At 49.8% G+C, this 15,097-nt stretch overlaps 1 protein-coding gene across 3 annotated transcripts in view; it reads left to right on the top strand.

Moving 5' to 3' along the window:
- cdc23 (CDC23 (cell division cycle 23, yeast, homolog)) overlaps nucleotides 1-14,841 on the top strand; it is a 57,906-nt gene extending 43,065 nt beyond the window's left edge. For 2 of the 3 annotated variants that reach the window (XM_085995193.1, XM_085995191.1), the window contains 2 exons: nucleotides 12,894-13,013; nucleotides 13,757-14,841. In XM_085995193.1, coding sequence (XP_085851319.1) covers nucleotides 12,894-13,013; nucleotides 13,757-13,924 — 288 coding nt within the window. In that variant the 3' untranslated portion in view covers nucleotides 13,925-14,841. The remainder of the gene's footprint in view (nucleotides 1-12,893; nucleotides 13,014-13,756) is intronic. The other variant, XM_085995192.1, reaches the window with a different exon arrangement.
- The last annotated feature ends 256 nt before the right edge of the window (nucleotides 14,842-15,097 follow it).

The raw sequence follows: 15,097 nt of genomic DNA, 5'->3' as shown, positions 1-15,097 counted from the left end.
GGACCACGCACAATTTTATTTTGACTTGATTTCTCAGTGTTTGGCAGCATTGAGGTGCTGAAAACACTGACAATCACTGCACAAAGGTGAACTCTTGAACCCAGGCTCTCCAGTGACTTCCTCCATAGGCTGGAATAGATGGCAGCTGCAGGTGAGATGACAGAAGCGATCTGTCACTGGTGAGAGAGGTTCTCCCAATAAGGTAGCACTGGACATGGATTTAAAAACTTGTAAGCTAAAGAAATCTGTAAATGTATTAAAAATGCAGTACCCAACATTTTCTTTCCTCTGAAACTCACCATGTGCAACATTGCATCCTTCACACCACTTCTGCAGCTGTCATCAATCCAGAAACATTACAGCAGACTCACAACACGCCACACTTACCTGGCATGGTGTCCGGATGTTGGGAAACCCGAGCCAGAAGCGTCAAAATCCAAAAACAGGCTGTAAACTACTGGCAAGTACCTGTTAATAGGCAGGTAATTGCCTTTTAATCCGCTTCCCGCCGATTTGTGAATGGACCCGACAATTGGGAAAGCTGTTTGGAGGCGGGTTGACGGCAGGATCGGAACCCGCCGTCAATCAAAACAAATTTAACCTCTGACCCACCTCCAAACCCACCCTCTGAACGCCGGCAAAATCGCGGCCTTTGTGTCCTCATCACAACTTGCTTTCCCACCTATCTTTGTATAATCAGCAAATTTGGCTACATTACACTTGATCCCTTCATCCAAGTCATTTAATATAGATTGTAAATAGTTGAGGCCCCAGCACTGATCCCTGTGGCACCCCACTAGTTACCATTTGCCAACCGGAAAATTACCCATTTATCCCGACTCTCTGTTTTCTGTTAGTTAGCCAATCCTCTATCTATGCTAATATATTATCCCCAACCCCGTGAGCTCTTATCTTGTGCAGTAACCTTTTATGTGGCACCTTATCAAGTGCCTTCTGGAAATCCAAATACACCAGATCCACTGGTTCCCCTTTATCCACCCTGCTCGTTACATCCTCAAAGAACAACAGCAAATTTGTCAAACATGATTTCCCTTTCATAAAACCATGCTGACTCTGCTTGACTGTATTCTGATTTTCTAAATGTCCTGCTACTGCTTCCTTAATAATGGACTCCAGCATTTTCCCAGTGACTGATGTTAGGCTATCTGATCTATAGTTTCCTGCTTACTGTCTCCCTCCCTTCTTAAATAGGGGCATTACATTTGCGGTTTTCCAATCCGCTGGGACCTCTCCAGAATCCAGGGGAATTTGGTAGATTGCAACCAATGCATCCACTCCTTTTAAGACCCTAGGATGCAGGCCATCAGGTCCAGGGGACTTGTCCACCTTTAGTCCCATTATTTTACCAGTACTTTTTCTTTAGTGATAGTGATTATTTTAAGTTCCCCCCCTCCCTATAGCCCCTTGATTATGTATTATTGGGATGGTTTTAGTGTCTTCTACCGTGAAGACTAATACAAAATAATATTTGTTCAAAGTCTCTGCCATTTCCCTGTTCCCCATTATTAATTCTCCAGTCTCATCCTCTAAGGGACCAACGTTTACTTTAGCTACTCCCTTCCTTTTTATACACCTGTCGAGGAAATAGCAGAGGCTCTGACCATCATTTTGCAATCCTCTCTGGCTACAGGTGTGGTACTGGAGGGCTGCTGACGTTGTACCATTGTTTAAAAAGGGAGAAAGGGATAGACCGAGTAATTACAGGCCAGTCAGCCTGTGGTGGGCAAATTATTGGAAATAATTCTGAGGGACAGTAGGCACGGATTTCTTTTATTCGTTCATGGGATGTGTGTCGCTACGGCCGGCATTTATTGCCCATCCCTAATTGTCCTTGAAAAAGGTGGTGGTAAGCTGCCAATTCAGAGAACAGTTAAGAGTCAACCACATTGCTGTGGGTCACATATAGGCCAGACCGAGTAAGGATGGACTAAAGGACATTAGTGAACCAGATAGGTTTTTAGAACAATCTGGTAGTTTCATGGTCACCATTACTGATGCTAACTTTTTATTCCAGATTTATTTAATTAACTGAATTTAAGTTCCCCAGCTGCTGTGGTGGGATTTGAACTCGTGTCTCTGGCTAACTCGTCCAGACTTCTGCATTACATGTCCAGTAACGTAACCACTATGCTACCGTACCCCTAAAAATTTATGGGAAGGTCGTGTCTGACTAACTTGATTGAATTTTTTGAGGAGGTAACGATGAGGGTAGTGCGTTTGATGTAGTCTACATGGATTTATGCAAGTCTTTTCACGAGGTCCCACATGGCAGACTGGTCAGAAAAGTAAAAACCCATGGGATCCAAGGGAAAGTCAAGTTGGATACAAAATTGGCTCAGTGGCAGGAAGCCAAGGGTAATGTCAACACTGTGGCAGAGCCACTAAGGGACTCCAATCATCAATTGTATATAATTCCCTTTAACAATATGTTGGCTGCAGCCTGAGTCTGTATCTTTGTTTTCACTGTTTACATGTACAGAGCGCGATCACTTTAATAGCGCGGGCAAACGCGATGACGTCACGCCGTTCATCACGTGATCCCCCACCGGCGGGAAAAACGTGATGACGTCAGCCACGGGACCGCCCTAGCAGTCCTTGTGGAGCCTCCGAACTGACTAGACCTATATTCGATGTTCTCCTGTAGTTATCTGTTAAACTCTGTTACTTTTCATTAAACCTCGTTTATTTGATCGCCTGAGTGGACCTCAGTCTTTTGGATAGGAACTAGACATTCCTACATTGGTGACCCCGACTTTTGCAAACGGTTTTCGCAGAAGTTACCGAACATGGAATCGAACGCCGTTGCTTTAAAGCTACCACAGTTCTGGGAGCAACAGCCAGCCGCGTGGTTCATCCAGGCTGAAGCCCAGTTCGCCATCAGGAACATCGTTGCGGATCAGACCCGTTACTATCACGTGGTCTCCGCCCTCGACAGCGCCACAGCCTCGCGGATTGTCAGCCTGCTTGGTAATCCACCAGAAGACCGCAAGTATGATACGATAAAGGCGCGGTTGTTATAGGTCTTCAGGCTCACCGAAGTTGGAGCGCGCCCGCCAGCTGCTCAATCTGCCCGGCCTCGGGGACTCCAAGCCGTCCGAGCTCATGAGCCAAATGCTCACGTTCCTGGGCTCCGAACTGGCATGCTTCCTCTTCAGGGAGCTATTCCTCAGCTAGCTACCGGAGCAAGTTCAAGCTGCCCTAGCCAGGTCGGAAGTCACCGACTGCGCAGAGCTGGCTGCCGATGCAGACAAGATCTTCGCGGTGACACAGCAGTGCTGCGCTGCCACGAGGCGCCCATCCCCCACGGACGCCTCTCCAGCCCCTCAACCTGCGGGGTTGTGCTTCTACCACGCCCATTTTGGCGCTAAAGCAAGATGCTGCCACCCTCCCTGCAGCTTTTCACTCAAAAAAAAAAAAAAAAAAAAAAAAAACAACACAACACAACAGCAGCCACCCTGTCGAAGGAGGACCGGTTATAACGAGCGCCCCGCGGCTGCGATGGCAATCGGTAATTCGGGAAAACTCCTCTTCATCAACGATTCCCTATCTGGTCGACGTTTCCTTTGCGACACCGGGGCGCAGTGTAGCATCCTACCCGCGTCCGATCTTGATCTACAAGTTGGGCACGGCCCCTCCCTCCAGGCGGCTAATGGCGGGGCCATTCGGACCTTCGGAAGCCGGCGGGTCCAGGTGTGCTTCGGCGGCCAGCGGTTTTACTGGGATTTCATCACGGCCAAAGTCTCAAGCCATCCTCGGGGCGGATTTTTTGTGCGCCAACGGCCTCCTGGTGGATGTACGGCACCGCTGGTTGATCAATGCGGCCACTTTTCATTCCATCCTGTGCTACCGTGGTAACACCATGGCACGCACTGTCTCCTGCATGTCCCCACCTCCGGATGACTTCACTCACCTCCTCGGAGATTTCCCAGACCTGACCAGACCCACTTTCTCTTCCACGGCCACGAAACATGGTGTCAAACATCACATCACCACTACTGGCTCCCCGGTCTACGCATGGGCCCAGCGCCTCGAAACTGGCAAGCTCACGGCTGCGAAAGCGGAGTTCGACACGATGGAGCGGCTAGGGATTATTCGCCGGTCGAATAGTCCCTGGTCTTCGCCTCTCCACATTGTTCTGAAACCCGGCGGCGGATGGTGGCCTTGCGGCGACTACCGATGCCTGAACGACGCCACTACTCCTGATCGGTACCCGATCCCTCATATTCAGGATTTCTCTGCACATTTGGCGGGAAATACCATTTTTTCAAAAGTCGACCTTGTCCGTGGCTACCACCAGGTCCCCGTACACCCGCAAGACGTCCCGAAAACTGCAGTCTTCACCCCATTCGGCCTGTTTGAATTTCTGCGGATGCCGTTTGGATTGAAGAACGCTGCACAGGCTTTCCAGCACTTGATGGACTCCGTGCTTCGGGACCTCAAGTTTCTATTCGTCTACCTCGACGACATCCTCATCGCCAGCCCTAATAAAGAGGAGCACATCTGCCATTTGCGCACCCTCTTTAGACGCCTCAGTCAACACGGTTTGATCATCAACCCGGCCAAGTGCCAGTTCGGCCTGCAGCAGATTGATTTTTTTAGGCCATCGCATCACATCAGACGGCGCAATTCCCCTGCAAACGAAGGTGGAGGCAGTTACTCCGCGCCCGCAGTCCGTCAAGGCCCTGCAGGAGTTCCTCGGGATGGTAAATTTTTATCACCGGTTCGTCCCTAATGCAGCTCTGCTCATGCAGCCCCTGTACGAGACCCTCAAGGGCAAGTCCGGCAAGGATCCGATCAGCTGGATGGTCGAAATGGACCGGGCGTTTGTCGACACAAAAGGCGCTTTAGCCAACGCAACCATGCTGGCACACCCGCTGCCAGGTGCCACCATCGCCCTTACCACCGATGCGTCAGACTACGCCATCGGCGCAGTGCAGGAACAGTGGGCACATGGGACGTGGCAACCGCTGGCGTTTTTCAGCCGTCAACTGCGGTGAAACGAACGAAAGTACAGCACGTTTGACTGGGAGTTGCTGGCCCTTTTTCTGGCCATCCGCCATTTCTGGTTCTTGCTAGAAGGACGTCCGTTCACGGCTTTTGTGGACCATAAGCCACTAACTTTCGCTATGGCCAAGACCGCCGAACCGTGGTCAGCTCGGCAACAACGTCAGCTGACGTTTATCTCAGAATTCACCACTAACATTCAGCATGTGTCCGGTAAGGACAACCTGGTGGCGGATTGCCTCTCCCGCGCGACCGTTCATGCAGTCCAGCTCGGCATCGACTATGCCCTCATGGCTGCGGATCAAGCCTCGGATCCGGAGGTCCAATCTTACAGAACCAACCCCTCTAGCCTCCAAGCGGCTGACGTCAAATTCCATGCTGCGGGCACTACACTACTCTGCGACATCTCCGTAGGAGATCCTCGCCCTATCGTCCCGGTCGCCTGGCGCTGAAAATTTTTTGACGCCATACACGGGTTGTCGCACCCTGGCATGAAGGCCTCGCAACGGTTGATGTCGTTCAAATTCGTGTGGCGGGGCATGCACATGGATGTTCGCGACTGGGCCAACACCTGCGTGGTCTGCCAAAAGGCCAAGGTGCAGCGTCATGTTAAGGCTCCATTGGCCACTTTCGCCGTTCCGGAACGTCTGTTTGATCATGTGCATGTGGACCTGGTGGGGCCACTTCCGCCTTCGCATGGGTTTACTCATCTTCTTACAATGGTGGACCGCACCACTCGATGGCTGGAGGCGGTTCCTCTGTCTTCCACCACTTTCGCCGACGTCGCCAGGGCATTCATCTCCTCTTGGGGCGCCCGCTTCGGGGTACCGGCAGACAGCTCGTCCGATGGTGGGCCGCAGTTCTCTTCGGAGCTCTGGAACGCTGTGGCTCAGGGGCTCGGCGTCAAGCTACATCGCACCACTGCTTACCATCCACAGGCGAACGGCCTGTGCGAGCGATTCCACAGGTCGCTCAAAGCTGCACTGCGAGCCAGCCTTCAAGGCGCGGGCTGGGTGGACAGGCTTCCATGGGTCCTTTTTGGTTCTTCGTACGGCACCTAAAGAAGATCTTCAATCGTTCTCGGCGGAGCTCGTGTATGGCCAGCCGCTACGCCTACCAGGGGATTTCCTTCCGTCTCCAACAGAGTCATGGTCCGCGTCCCAGTAGCTCATTAGCTACCAGGAGGCAGCCAGAAGTTTCGCTCCAGTGCCTACGTCGCATCATGGCTTACAGAGCTCCCATGTCCCAGCTGCGCTGAAGAACGCAGACTATGTGTTTATCCGCCACGACGCTCATCGGGACCTGCTCAAACCCCCTTACGCTGGTCCTTTCCGTGTGATAGAGCCGGGAGACAAATCTTTTTCGGTCGATGTTGGAGGTAAACCGGACCACATTTCGGTTGACCGGTTGAAACCTGCTCACTTGGACCTTGACCGCCCAGTCGAGATTGCACAACCGCCGAAACGTGGCCGACCGCCCACAGTCGCCGTGCCAGATCAAAAGCAATCGCCCGCCGTCCATCAGCTTCCACTTCAAGGCTACAGAAGTCGATCGGACAGGCTTGTCAGGCCCCCTCGCCGTTTTACTTTTGCTATTAAAGACAATTCTGGGAGGGCGCATGTGGCGGAGCCACTAAGGGACTCCAATCAATTGTATATAATTCCCATTAATATGTTGGCTGCAGCCTGAGTCTGTATCTTTGTTTTCACTGTTTATATGTACAGAGCGCGATCACTTTAATAACGCGGGCAAACGCGATGACGTCACGCCGTTCATCACGTGATTCCCCCACCGGCGGGAAAAACGTGATGTCAGCCACGGGACTGCCCTAGCAGTCCTCGTGGAGCCTCCAAACTGACTAGACCTATATTCGATGTTCTCCTGTAGTTATGTTAAACTGTTACTTTTCATTAAACCTCGTTGATTTGATCGCCTGAGTGGACCTCAGTCTTTTGGATAGGAACTAGACATTCCTACAACACGTGTTTTTGTGACTGGAGAGCTGTTTCCAGTGGGGTTCCTCGGGGCTCAGTACTAGGTCCCTTGCTTTGTGATATATATCAATGATTTAGATTTCAATGTAGAGGGCATAATTAAGAAGTTTGCAGATGACACAAAAATTGGCCGTGGGGTTGATAGTGAGGAAGAAAGCTGTAGCCTGCAGGAAGATATCAATGGACTGGTCAGGTGGGCAGAAAAGTGGCAAATGGAATTCAGTCTGGAGAAGTGTGAGGTAATGCATTTGAGGAAGGCTAACAAGGCAAGGGAATGCACAATAAATGTAGTGGAACAGAGGGACCATGTCCACAGATTCCTGAAAGTAGCAGGACAGGTAGATAAGGTGGTTAAGAAGGCATACAGGATACTTTCCTTTATTAGCCAAGGCATAGAATGCAAGAGCAGGGAGGTTGTTTGAACTGTATAAAACACTACTTAGGCCACAGCTGGAGTACTGCGTAAAGTTCTGGTCACCATATTACAGGAAAAGTGTGATTGCACTAGAGAGGGTACAGAGAAGATTTACGAGGATGCTGCCAGGACTGGAGAATTTTAGCTATGAGGAAAGATTGGAGGCTGAGGAGGTGACTTAATTGAGGTGTATAAAATTATGAGGGACCTAGATAGAGTGGATAGGAAGCACCTATTTCCCTCTAGCAGAGTGGTCAATAACCAGGGGCATAGATTTAAAGTAATTGGTAGAAGGATTAGAGGGGAGTTGAGGAGATTCTTTTCACCCAGAGGGTGGCAGGGGTCTGGAATCCTCTGCCTGATAGGGTGGTAGAGTCGGAAACCCTCCTCACATTTAAAAAGTACTTGTAGGTTACGGCACTTCAAGTGCATATCCAAGGCTACGGATCAAGAGCTGGAAAGTGGGATTAGCTGGATAGCTCATTTTGGCCGGCATAGACATGATGGGCCAAAAGGCCTCCTCCTGTAAGTTTCTATGATTCTATGGTATCACGCCATTCTTTTAAAACTTGTGTTGAACCAAACAATTAATTCCAGCTGTTCAGTGCTTTCAATGAGTATATGATGCTGGGAGCCATGGTTGGCACAGATTTTAACTTGTGGTGCTTTTGGGGTGGGAGGTGATGTGCCTCAATAATTCCGAGACTCGAAGTAGTGGGTGGGTAAGAGTTGCTGTGATCGTCGTTGCCGTGGTTGTTGTCGATGCCGGCTGGGGCGACGTCTTTTATGGACACGGTGTCCTCCCTTCCGTCGGCGTGCCGGACATATGCGTATTGGGGGTTGGCGTGGAGTAGGTGTACTGGCTCCACGAGAGGGTCCGTCTTGTGGCCCCTCACATGCCTTCGCACGAGTACCGGACCTGGGGTGGAAAGCCATGACGGCATGGATACGCCCGAGGTGGATTTCCGGGGAAAGACAAACATTCGTTCATGAGGCGTGGTATTAGTGGCCGTACACAATAGCGACCGTATCGAATGGAGCACATCCGAGAGGACTTCCTGCCAGCGGGAGATAGGGAGGCCCTTGGTCCTTAGAGCTAGAGTGACTGCTTTCCATACTGTCCCGTTCTCTCGCTCCACTTGGCCGTTACCCCGGGGGTTGTAGCTGGTGGTACGGCTCGTGGCGATCCCCTTGGACAGCATGTACTGGCGTAGCTCTTCACTCATGAAGGACGCCCCCCTATCCGTATGGATGTAGCTCGGCATACCGAACAGGCTGTTGAGGCATTTAATGACCGTGGCGCTGGTCATGTCTGGGCAGGGGAAGGCGAATGGGAACCGGGAGTATTCGTCTACAATGTTCAGGAAGTAAACATTGCGGTCGACGGACGGGAGGGGGCCCTTGAAATCTAAGCTGAGCCGCTCAAAGGGCCGTGTAGCTTTGATTAAGTGGGCTCTATCTGGGCGGTAGAACCGAGGCTTGCACTCAGCGCAAGTGCGGCAGTTCCTGGTCAGGGACCGAACTTCCTCAATCGAGTAGGGTAAGTTACGGGACTTTATGAAGTGGAACAGCCGCGTGACCCCTGGTTGGCAGAGGTCGTTGTGGAGGGTCTGTAGCTGATCCCCGGTGGCGCTGGCACACATCCCTCGTGAGAGGGCGTCAGGGGATTCGTTAAGGGCCCCTGGCTGGTAAATGATGTCGTACTCGAAGGTGGAGAGCTCGATCCGCCACCTAAGAATCTTATCATTTTTAATCTTCCCCCTGTTTATTATTGAACATAAACGCTACCGACCGCTGGTTGGTAAGTAGGGTGAAGCGTTTGCCGGCTAGGTAGTGGCGCACTGCCTCCACGATGGCTTGGGCCTCCTTTTCCACGGAGGAGTGTCTGATCTCGGGCCCTTGGAGGGTCCTCGAGAAGAAAGCTACGGGCCGCCCCGCCTGGTTGAGGGTGGCCGCCAAGGCGAAGTCAGACGCATCACTTTCCACTTGAAATGGAGTGTTCTCGTCCACTGCCTGTAGCGTGGCCCGCTCAATATCCTGCTTAATGCTTTTGAAGGCGGCGTGGGCCGCAGCAGAGAGCGGGAAAGAGGATGCTTTCAAGAGGGGGCGGGCTTTGTCGGAGTAGTTGGGGACCCATTGGGAATAATAAGAAAATAACCCCAGGCACCTTTTCAGGGCTTTGGGAGTGTTGGGCAGGGGCAGCTCCCGTAGGGGGCGCAATCGGTCGGGGTCTGGCCCGATTTCCCCATTCTCCACCACGCTGCCTAGTATGCAGAGGCGCGTGGTGTTGTAAACGCACTTGTCCTCGTTGTAGGTGAGGTTGAGTTTTTGTGCGGTTTTCAGGAACCTCTCGAGGTTCGAGTCGTGATCCTGCTGGTTGTGACCGCAGATGGTGACGTTGTCGAGGTAGGGGAAGGTTGCCTGCAAGTGGTGGTCATCGACCATGCGGTCCATCTCCCTCTGGAAGACCGAGACCCCATTCGTCACCCCAAAGGGGACTCTGAGGAATTGGTAGAGGCGTCCGTTCGCCTCGAAGGCGGTGTACAGGCGGTCCTCTGGGCTGATAGGGAGCTGGTGGTACGCTGACTTGAGGTCGATGGTGGAGAACACCCGGTATTGGGCGATTTGGTTCACCATTTCTGATATGCGGGGTAGCGGGTAGGCGTCTAGTAGGGTGTACCTGTTGATCGTTTGACTATAGTCGATCACCATCCGTTTCTTCTCGCTACCCCTTACCACTTGGGCGCGCCACGGGCTGTTGCTGCGTTCAATAATGCGCTCTTTCAGGAGCCTGTCTACCTCGGTCGCGATAAACCGCCTGTCCTCCCAGCTGTACCTCCTGCTTTTGGTCGCTATTGGCCGGCAGTTAGGGGTAAGGTTCGCGAATAGCGAAGGCGGCTTTACCTTCCGGGTAGCCAGACCGCACACTGAGGGGCGGCTGGGACCCACCGTACTTGAGCGTGATGCTTTGGTGGTTGCACTGGAAATCCAGGCCCAAGATCACGCTCGCACATAGGTTCTTCATGATTAATACTTTAAAATTATCATATACAGTTCCGTTAACGCACAATTGTACCGTGCAGTAACCCAGAATGGTCGATGTCTGGGTTTTATCAGCCATAAAGATGGTACCCTGAGTAGGGACCACCTTTAGGGAGAGTTGTTGTGCCAGTTCTGGGTGGATAAAGCTCTCCATGCTTCCACTGTCAATTAAGCATTTAACCCGACACCCGTTTACCTCGATGTCCACCATTGATCTGGATAGCGGGTGCGGCCTGGTCTGGTCCACTGTGACCGATGCCACTGTAGGGCCCTGATCGATACAAGATGGCGGACCCCACGAGGTCGGGCAAGATGGCGTCCAAGATGGCCGCTCCCACGACGCACACGCGGCGGTGGCGGGTTTTCCGGCGGGGTTCCCTCTGCACACCTTCCCGAAGTGCCCCTTCTTACCGCACTTAAAGCAGGTGGTGCCTTTCGCCGGGCACAGGTTTCTGGTGTGCTTTGGCTGCCCGCAGAAGTAGCAGTTGGGTCCCTGACGCGTCGCGGCTGTCGTAGGGCTTCTGGGGGGAGAGCGGGGCCCAGCCGGTGTCGGGCTGGGAAGATGCCTTCCAAGATGGCGGCGCCCTCGGTGCACACGTGGCGGCGTGGACTGAAGAGTAGGCGTCCGAGTTTCTCTGGGCCACATCCAGGGATCGCGCGGTGTCCGCAGCCTGTTTCAGGTCCAACCCCGTTTTTTCCAGCAGTCTTTGCCGGATGTAAGTGGAGCTGAGGCCTGTGATGAAGGCATCGCGAACAAGCTCGTCAGTGTACAGTGCGGCTTTTACATCTCGGCACTTGCAGTCTTTGCCAAGCATTTTCAGGGTGCTTAGGAACTCCTCCACCGATTCCCCAGGTCGCTGTGCGCGGGTAGCGAGCAGGTGCCTAGCATACACCTCATTCGTAGGCTGCTGGTAATGCGCCTTTAAGATGTCTCGGCGTCTAGGATGAGGGGGTAAACCCGGTGGCTTACCCAATTCCGCAGAATTCCGAGTCTCATCCTCGCAGCGTCCGTAGCGTCTTCGACGGCTGCGGAATTGTCCAGGAAGAATTCCATACACTCAAACCAGTGTCCGAAGCGTGCTGATGCGTCCGGAGCATGTTGATCCAAATCCAAACGTTCGGGTTTCAGGAGTTGATCCATAGTGTTGAAAAATAAGTTAATAATAAAATTGATGTGCCTCAATAATTCCGAGACTCGAAGTTAGCAGAACAAAAACAAGGCTTTTATTAACTTAGAAAGTAACACGTAAGAGAGAGAGATGTCTTCCTTCTGGAGACTGAGGCCAGACTGAAGCTAGCTTACAAACGGGGCCAGGTATGGGCGGAGCCCTACACACAGCACATTCCAGTACACAATACAATGAGGTCTGGGGGAAGGGAAATGACACTGAAACCGATCTCAGTCACAGGCAGTGGTGAATGGAATATTTCATCACAGGAGGAACCTCCATGGGAGCTAAGTGTGTAAGGCCTGGGTCATTTTAACTCCTATACCTCATTTTAACAATCGAGGACAGCCTCCGGCTCGAAACCAGCACAAGTGACCTCAAGGCCAGTGAGCAGGAGTAAAAATCAGGTTAGGATCCAGAGGATGCTGGGAACATAAGGGAACAGTCTCCAGTGTAAAGTTAACACAGAGAAAGGCTGGGGAGCCCAAGGACTCCTTGTGGGTTATGCTCCACAAGGATTCCACAGAAAAGTAACATTTTCTAGACTTACCTTGGCCTCGTTTGACCCCATACATGCTCCCCAAATCTGGAAATTAAAGTGCTGGTGGTGACTTCATCAGGCCACAACCTTTCTATCCTGCTTTAAAATACTCCTTAAAACTTACCTCTTTGACCAAGCTTTTGGTCATCTGCCCTAACTTTTCCTTCTGGGGCTTGGTGTCATTTTATAACACTCCTGTGAAGCACCTCAGCACATTTTACTACATTAAAGGTGCTAAGTTGTTGCCTGCTAGGGGCGGGCAGGATCGTGGCATTAACCCCCTTCTACACAGATCCAACCACTGTCAAATGTAAATTACGCATTAGGAATGTATTCTGTAAAATGCAATATAGAACATTCTTGTATTACCAGGGGAAAGAGGTAGAACTTGCATTTAAATTTTTTATTTTGTTTACAGAAATGCAACCTGTTGGGGTAAGAGAGTAACTCTCTACTATCCTAGTTTGAATTCTGAATGCATGGAATTTAAAAAAAAGGAATCTAATGTTTTTAGGAGCTGTAGCTGTTGAAGTGAATAGCTTATTCTCCTAAAACCCAAATTATAGGTAGAATAAGTGCATTTTGCATTGTGACTTTCAGATTTAAAGGGTTCCAGAGAAAGTTATTTCAAATGTATACAAATGAAAAATAAGTAGCTTTCGTTTAGTCACTCCCCGGACTAATTAATTTTTGTTCAAATCTTTTAGGAGATTCTGGAGCATCATGAAATGAGCACTGCATTTCGAGCCCTAGCACAGTATTATTTCAAATGTAAGCGGTGGGATGAGGCATCAGTCTGCGCACAGAAGTGTTGTGATTACAATGATGTAAGTCTTAACCACGCCTCTTTACGGTAGCCATTTCAGGGAAGTTGCTGGCTGACTATGTGCAGGTGGAGATGAGAGGAGAACTAGTTTTAGTTTCCAGATCGTATAACTGACTAAAGCAATGTAATCCAGTAGATTTACTAGTTTCAAACTTGCTGCACGCATTACTGGAATAAAAGGACAAGTCTCTTCTGCTAACATTCAGGACAATGTTTCCTACAGAGTAACTCATTTTAATATCTTTCATTTAAAAGAGCTGGTGTTTGAATTTTAGAAAGATTACCCAAAATTTAGCTATTCTAATTAAAGTTAGAAAGCCTTTTAATTTTCTGAAACCCAAATCATACATGGCACTAGTCTGGGCTAATTCTGACCACAATTGGATGCTACCTCATTTCTTCAAGAGGCTCAACAACGCTGCCAGCTGATAAAAGCAGAATCGCATCAATCAGCCAGTCACTGTTGGTGGATTGCTCGAGTATGCTATTGGGAATCTGGCCTCTGTGCCAGCCTGGTGTTCTGGTAGCCATAAACAGTCTTGCACTCGTCAGTACTTCACTTACATGCTGACGAGTGTAAGTATGCTCACCTTGTTCCTTTATCTTCATCTGACCCCTCGGCACATAAGGCACTAATTGAAAAAGAGCAAGGGAGTTTTCCCACTGTCGAAGCCAATATATTTATCCCTTAACCAACACTTAAAATAGGATTTAATAGGACTTAAATATTCTGATTTATTCCAGACCAGAGAAGAAGGAAAAGCTCTGCTCAGACAGATTTCACAGCTTCGTAGCCAAGGTGATGTGCCACAAACGCCCATGTCTGCCGATGTATCACGGACATTTGTCCCTGGAGTCAACACCCCCTCTGTAAAACTACCTCCACTCAACCTATCTTCCATCACACCATGAAAATTTCAGTGCTACTATCTAAAACCAACATGACTGGCTCTGTTCCTATTACAGCCTCAACATCACCGTAGCCAAGAATAAGTTCAACTCCTGTGTGGATTTAAATTAAGAAATGTATTTATAGTTTCTTCTCTTCTCCCCATTTGCTCAATCTGACTGTGTACTACTTTCATCCATTTCAAACTACAAGGTGCTTTGCTAAGTGGAATCCCAAATGTCACCTTAACCACCAATGTTGGGGACAAGTGAAAGGTGGTTTGCTTTCTTCATTGCGGTGCTTCAATACGGACAGTTGTTTTCGGATTCACCCTAATGGATTTCTGTGATCAGTCGCCCCAGATGAAGAAAGCCCTGATACCACAAGCCAGCAATAAGTATGTGGTGGTGCTTTGTAGAGCCTGAAAAGAATCAGTCACAGGTAATGGCAAAGCAAGAATAAAATGGATGGAGATGTATGATTTTAGAAATTCCAAAGGTTGAGTGTGTGCATGCATTGCAATAGTTGATATGTAAAACATTATGCTCCACTAGGCATATAGACAGGAAGGGGACAGGTTCATCCACTGATGCAGTACTACAATTGAAGTCAGTCACTACTCTTAGGGCAGGGAGAAGAGTATGTAAAGGAGGGAGACGAGATTACTAGATGGGGGTTTAGCTGGTCAAATAAGCTGCTGCTATTCTTTGTCTGCATTCCCTGTAAAATGTAGCCAATTCCCCATTAAAAAGGAAGTCAGTGCCAGTAGGAAAGAAACTTAAACCTGCTCACATGTATGTAGTTAAAGCCATTTATTTAGAGAAAGGACATTTGGATTTCATGGAAACCGATTATCTTTAAGAGTACTGCATAATGTCCAAGTATCTGCATGTGTAAATATTAAACATGTTGTTTATTAAATAGTACACTTCAGCTCCTACTTTCTTGATTGGTACATCTTCATTGCATAAATAGAAATTCTGCAACCCAACTGACCCACCCCACTTTCTCTTTTGCTTAATAATTCTCAGTAACTAAATATGAGGGGGCAGGTACATCGTCAATCCTGCAGAACAGGGCTCATTCACCTTTCAATTTCACTTGGCCAGTGAACACCTACAAGGGGCAGACCATTAAACAATTAACAGGAACAGTAGCTTAGTGGTTAGAGACACGAGTTCAAATCCCACCACAGC

This window comes from Somniosus microcephalus, chromosome 8 (assembly GCF_052327205.1).
Source record: "Somniosus microcephalus isolate GS21.2 chromosome 8, FLI_Smic_1.0, whole genome shotgun sequence".
In the NCBI taxonomy this organism is placed as follows: Eukaryota; Metazoa; Chordata; class Chondrichthyes; order Squaliformes; family Somniosidae; genus Somniosus; species Somniosus microcephalus.
The sequence above is the reverse complement of the archived record's forward strand: the minus strand, read 5'-3'. Positions and strand labels throughout refer to the sequence as shown.